We start from the raw sequence: 6000 nt of genomic DNA, 5'->3' as shown, positions 1-6000 counted from the left end.
CGTAAAGCTTCACCCTTAGTACGAAACTGTGACATTTAACGATACAAACAGAATATTATCAATAACTGTTTGACCAAAAAACATCTAATGGTACCGACCATAGACAAAACTGTTTTTCTCTAGCCCTTTCCAGTCCCGCCGACGGGTCATCGCAATTACCCAGACTAATTTTTAATGCCTAACGCAGTAGGTGTACCAAAACAAAATCTAATAATAATAATATGCGATGTTACAAAATCGAAAGTCACAAATTTCGCACTAGGGGCTAATACTACCATTATGATGAACTATTAGATAACACTTTTATTATTTTCGAAAATTTGACAATGACGTCACTAGTCACAAATATATATACAGAGTACTTTAAAATAGATATCTCGTGAAGTAACGCTAGATCACAGACTATATTTAAATACGTAAACATTTATCTAAGAGTTTAGTTTTACAGGAAAACATTTTGACGTCAATACGACGAATAGATAAAATAATTACAGTTTATTCGCATACGAGCTTTTGTTATAATTATTGCTGATAGTTACGCCATCTCACCAATGGGCGAACTAAGCTGGTCTCTCGTCAGTGGTCACTGTCCGCTAATACAGAAACATTGTTGACACTGACAGATTTATAATCCACTGTCACCTTATTAGCTATCTTTAGCGTGTTTGTCTAAATTATTTTTACCTGTCACCTGAACAAACATTCTCACAATGTGTACTTTTGAAATAATATCTACGTAAGATGTAATTTTAAGTCACTTTCCAGCGCAAGATTACCTCTGTTTCATAGACTACGCACAGTATAAACATCGAGGTGACAGATAAAAAATAATTTATTTTGTATATACAATGATTTTTTAATTTTATGGCTTCCGCTGTATCAACTGTTTGATCTGGCAAGTTAAACTAATTTTCTTGAGAAATAATTTTTACCTGTCACTTCAACACACTTGACACACTTTGTGAATGTAATATCAGATTAAATGTCCGATTTTATTGTATTCCCTTACACAAATACACAAAGATAATGTATTTACATGCCAGGTTAAAATAATTAGTATATAACATATATATATATATATATATATATATATATATATATATATATATATATATATATATATAAATATCTCCTCTACGCGAATAAACTATAACCAAGTAATTATTAGTTAACTTTCACTAAAACCTCATCTGATTGAGAAAAGTTTTTGTTTATAATTTAAGAATAATTTATTGCTTACTAAGCTCCGTTACTTTGGACAAGTACATTGAAACAACTAAAATATAATTGAATATGCAATTTCCAAAAGGATTAAGTCGGATATTCTGCACATACACACAAATATCTAATGAATATTTAGATTAATTTTAAAATAAGTTTATTTTAAATCCTGGGCATTTTACATTTTTGAAATTGCAAATTCAATTATTCCAGTCCATAGTTTACAGATAGCAATAGAATAAAAAGAATAGTAAAATATTCCATATTCCATTCCAATAATCATTTACACAGAATTAGATATTTTCTCAATCAGACAATATAAATACTACTTTATTACTACTAAGTAGGTCCGTTTCAACAGTAGACGTGTCACGATCGAAGCATTAGTCAAAATGCTTGGGAAAAATGGAAAATGGGTACTGCTATAAGAACCGGCATTAGATATATATATTTCTTTTACCGGATCTCGTATTTTACCTTTTTTTTTAGCAAGTTCATCACCTGACAAATGCAAGCTAAGATTGCATTATATCTTGCCCTATGGACAGGGCACGTTTGTTTTGCCTAACCAATGTTCATATTGCCCGAGCATTTGATTTTGCCTCTGCCCAAAAACAGATATAATCTAATAACCTCGAAGAAACAACACTATTTAAGAAAGTCATTCATTTTACGCGTCTCGATTGCATCGTTCAGTTAGTCGATTGATTTGGACGGTTTCACTTTGTCCTGCTTGTCTGTACTGCTCTGGCTTCTCCTGTAACAAATGACAGACTACATAAGAGATCGTCAGTCGGGCTCAATGTCATTTTACTAACTGACACATCATCATCATCATCATCACTATCAGCCGATGGATGTTCACTGCTGGACATAGGCCTCTTGTGGAGACTTCCAAACGTCTCAGTCTCAGGCTGTCAGCATCCAGCGGCTCCCTGCAATCCGCTTGATGTCCTCTGTCTATCTAGTAAGGGGTCGACCAACACTGAGCTTTCCGGTGCGGGGTCGTATATACTCATTTCTGATTCGATCACGCAGAAATAGCTCAATTCATAGATTTGCTTGCTTGATTTACAGACGAATAAGTGAACGATAGTCGTGTGCAGAAAGCAAATGATGAGGCGTCATTTATATTGCCAAAAACGTATCTACGCATAAAGGCCGTGATGTAGTCTTTTTTCCGATGTAAAAATTAAGACTTTGAATTTGACTTATGGACGATAGATGGTAGAGTAATCTATATAGAGCCGCGTGGATATTAGAACGAAATTCATATATGCAGTTTACAGTAACTGTCACGTAACGCAAAAGCTAACTCAATAAAGTAAAAGGGTAACAAATAGAGGTTCATTCCATAATACACATCACTACTGTGTTTTGCTTCAAATATTCAAATGGAGGTTTTTTACGTATATTTTGTCGAAAAAAATTCCAATGTCTATGTAGGAGTAAACTTTTCAAGGCAATTTCTTGCTTGATACCAAACTTGATACCTAGTTTTTGTTATTTAAATAATTTTAATATACACGGGTTTTTTTTTGTATATATATTTTATATTTATTTATTTTAATCTATATTTTATTTTATATTTATATTTTTTATTTAATTTTGAATAAGAAGAATTTCATTTAGGGGGTCTAACGACTGATTTTGTATATTTGAGGGTATGAAAATAAACTTACCAGTTGAAACTTAACCGTCACAACATATGGCATAACCTGGAAACCAAAAAGTTTATGATTAATGATTATTATTGTGTATTATTTGTTTCAAACTTAATGATGTCTCGGAATATCGTGCGTTTTATGCACAATGCATTTTAAGTATAAGTGGAAACGTAGCGACGACGCGGCGACGGAGCACCTCGCGTTCTTCTCTTTCCCACCCTCAGTCGCATACAGTGACAACAGCTAACTTCAGAGACCTCGTAAAGTTTGAATTGGGCTGTAAAGTGGTGTAAAGTGTTGCAAAGAGGTGTAAAGGGGCACATAGTGGTGTAAAGTGTTACAAAATGTTGTAAAGTGCTACAAAGTGGTGTAAAGTGTTACAAAGTGGTGTAAAGTGTTACAAAGTAGTGTAAAGTACTACAATGTAGTGTAAAGTACTACAAAGTGTTGTAAAGTGTTACAAAGTGGTGTAAAGGGGCACAAAGCGGCGTCGTACCGTCCTTTATGTTTCTGCTTGGGCGGCAGCGGCGTCTCCTCCGGCGTCGTCAGCGGAGCGCGGGCGGGCGGCGGGCTCGGCGCGCTCTCGCGCGAGCTTGGCGCCGCGTAGAGGGATCTGCAGGAAACTTTGGGTTCACTCCGATTATATGACTGCCAGAGTACTAACTGTTCGTGCTACTTGTGGACATACATCGGGGCCATTGATTCATTTGCGTGATACTTGGGAGATTAGGAACAGGATCCTAAGAGCTTGGCGACGCATAGAGGGGTCCGTAGGAAACTTTGGGCTTTTAGGTAATATTGACCTTAATTATCCGAGTGTCTCATAAAAATCGTCATATTGAACCCTAGTCATTTACCCCATTATGGTAAACTTAACGTTCATTTCATACGAATAAAAATGTAATAAATTAGTAAATTTTTTTTTTAATTTATTACGTATTCATTTTCGCGGAATTCAGTTTTTCGAAATCCCGCGGGAACCATGGATATATCCGTGATGAAAAGTAGCATAAGTGCTAATCTAGAGTAAAATCTATTTTCATTCCAAATGTTAGCTAAATCGCCGCAGCGTATAAGAGAAACAAACATACACACACTTACACACAAACTTTCGCCTTTACAATATTAGTGTGATAGTGCCTTCCCTAGTTAAAAACCTTTTGTAAGCCATTGAGTGGAAGTTAATACAAACATTTACCTAGTGAGCTTACTCCTGGCGGGACGCGATGTCACGCTCCCGCTCTTCCCTCGTCTGAGCGAGTGGAAGTATGGTTTAATGGGCTTCACCAGCACCATGCTACTGGTGTCCGACAGTGGGCGCGCGCAGTTCAGCGTGGTCACCGTGAACTCTACGTCTTTGATGGGCTCTTTGGACGCTGCAATAAAGGACATGTCCTAAAATGGGCCTTTATTATTTTTAATTTATAAGCAGGTCGTTAGTATTTTTTGCGGATAGGAGATACAAATTGCTGTTGGGAAAATAATTTTCAGAATTTTTGGCAGCTTTGTTTCGGCTGAATACTGACCGAAATCGAAACTGAGGCTGAAGTTGAAATTTGTTACTTAATTTAAGTATAGTTGCCCCGCCCGCTCGCTAGATACATTTATGGTAATTCGACAATTGACGAATTTCTTAAATTACAGAGAATTGAAGTAATTGCAATCCAAATAAAGACGAATCTTTTGACTGACAACAGAACTCTTTCTCTCGGATTCCAAATGATTTTCAATAACAAACCTGTGAACTCTTCTATGGGTTTGTCTATGGTGTCGTGGTCAATCCACGTGAGTCCCATCTCGACCTTCTCCGCGAGGTCCTGCCACCGCTGCCGGTTCTCCATGGTGCCGGTGTACAGAGGCTGTATCCAGGGGAAGGTGTCCGACAGTACTTTGTACAGCGGTAAACATATCATGTCTATGAAGCCAACTTGCATTTGAGGTAATTCGTCTTTTTTCTCCCTAGAAATAGAGATATAGGTATTGACTATAGGTACGTCATAAGAAAGTAATAATAAGTGATGATGCAATCGAAGATGGAAGCGGGCTAACTTGTTAGGAGTAGAAATGAAAATCCACACCACTTACGGTTTCTACACGACATCGTATCGGAACGCTAAATCGCTTGGCATTTGCCGAGAGTGGTAACTGGCCGCGGCCGAAGTCTCTTAACCAGCCAGACCTGGCCCAGTTAAGAAAACCTCAATCAGCTCATCTGGGGATCAAACCCAGGACCTCCGCCATGTAAATCCTCAATAAATAGCATGGAGTCAAAATATCCTTAGTTTTAGAATGTGCGCTACAAAATATCTCTGGATGTACTGAACCGATTTTAAAGATACATTGACCAATAGAACGCCACTTTATCTGCGAGTGTCATCTATAGATATAAAACCGAAAACTCACTCATCACGCTATATCAAAAACCGCTTGAAATACAAAAATGAAATTTGGCAAGGAGGTTTATAGTTAGTAAACTCCCACATAGAATGTATTTTGCGACAGAGTCAGATTAAGGAGTTCTAAGGATGTGCAAAGGTTAGTAGCGTTTTCTAATCTATACTTTCAATATTATAAAACTAAAGAGTTTGTTCGAACGCGCTAATCTCAGGAACTACTGGTCCGATTTGAAAAATTCTTTCAGTGTTAGATAGCCCATTTATCGAAGAAAGTTATAGGCTATATATTATCCGCGTATTCCTACGTTACCTGTCCATCATAGCAATAGGTTGCTGGTTGAGCTGCAACTTTTCCAAGTCCCCCTGGTCGAAGAACTCGTCGGCGACCAGCTTGGCGACCTTGTGCTGCACCTCCCACGGCTTCGCTATCGCCGACACGTCGCACGCGGTCATCATCATGCCGCAAAGCACTACAAATATGTATGTTTACCAGACTCAGAAGTGGAATACAAAAAACAACAAAACCATGAACAAAGGTATTCACAATATTTGTCAGGTCAACTTAATTGACAAATCAAACTGTAACGAAAACAAACTCTAGAATGGGAGAGGATGCCTTGAGTGGAGTCACGAACTTGTGATCGTTGTCTGTAGGGTTAAAGACGTTCTTGACAGTTAATTAACACTCCCCTTTTCCACTCAAGTCACTCTCCCCG

At 37.5% G+C, this 6000-nt stretch overlaps 1 protein-coding gene across 2 annotated transcripts in view; it reads right to left on the bottom strand.

Annotated features, from left to right (window-relative positions):
- Positions 1-1121: 1121 nt before the first annotated feature.
- The window catches only part of LOC112052409 (cGMP-specific 3',5'-cyclic phosphodiesterase), a 75630-nt gene continuing 70751 nt past the window's right edge, over positions 1122-6000 (bottom strand). The window contains exons 15-20 of one of the 2 annotated variants that reach the window (XM_024091465.2): positions 5595-5754; positions 4627-4847; positions 4087-4264; positions 3385-3511; positions 2904-2939; positions 1122-1978 (exon numbers count right to left, since the gene is read on the bottom strand). In XM_024091465.2, coding sequence (XP_023947233.2) covers positions 3391-3511; positions 4087-4264; positions 4627-4847; positions 5595-5754 — 680 coding nt within the window. In that variant the 3' untranslated portion in view covers positions 1122-1978; positions 2904-2939; positions 3385-3390. The remainder of the gene's footprint in view (positions 1979-2903; positions 2940-3384; positions 3512-4086; positions 4265-4626; positions 4848-5594; positions 5755-6000) is intronic. The other variant, XM_024091464.2, reaches the window with a different exon arrangement.

Source organism: Bicyclus anynana, chromosome 24 (assembly GCF_947172395.1).
Source record: "Bicyclus anynana chromosome 24, ilBicAnyn1.1, whole genome shotgun sequence".
Classification (NCBI taxonomy): domain Eukaryota; kingdom Metazoa; phylum Arthropoda; class Insecta; order Lepidoptera; family Nymphalidae; genus Bicyclus; species Bicyclus anynana.
This window is presented reverse-complemented; position numbering and strand designations above follow the sequence as displayed.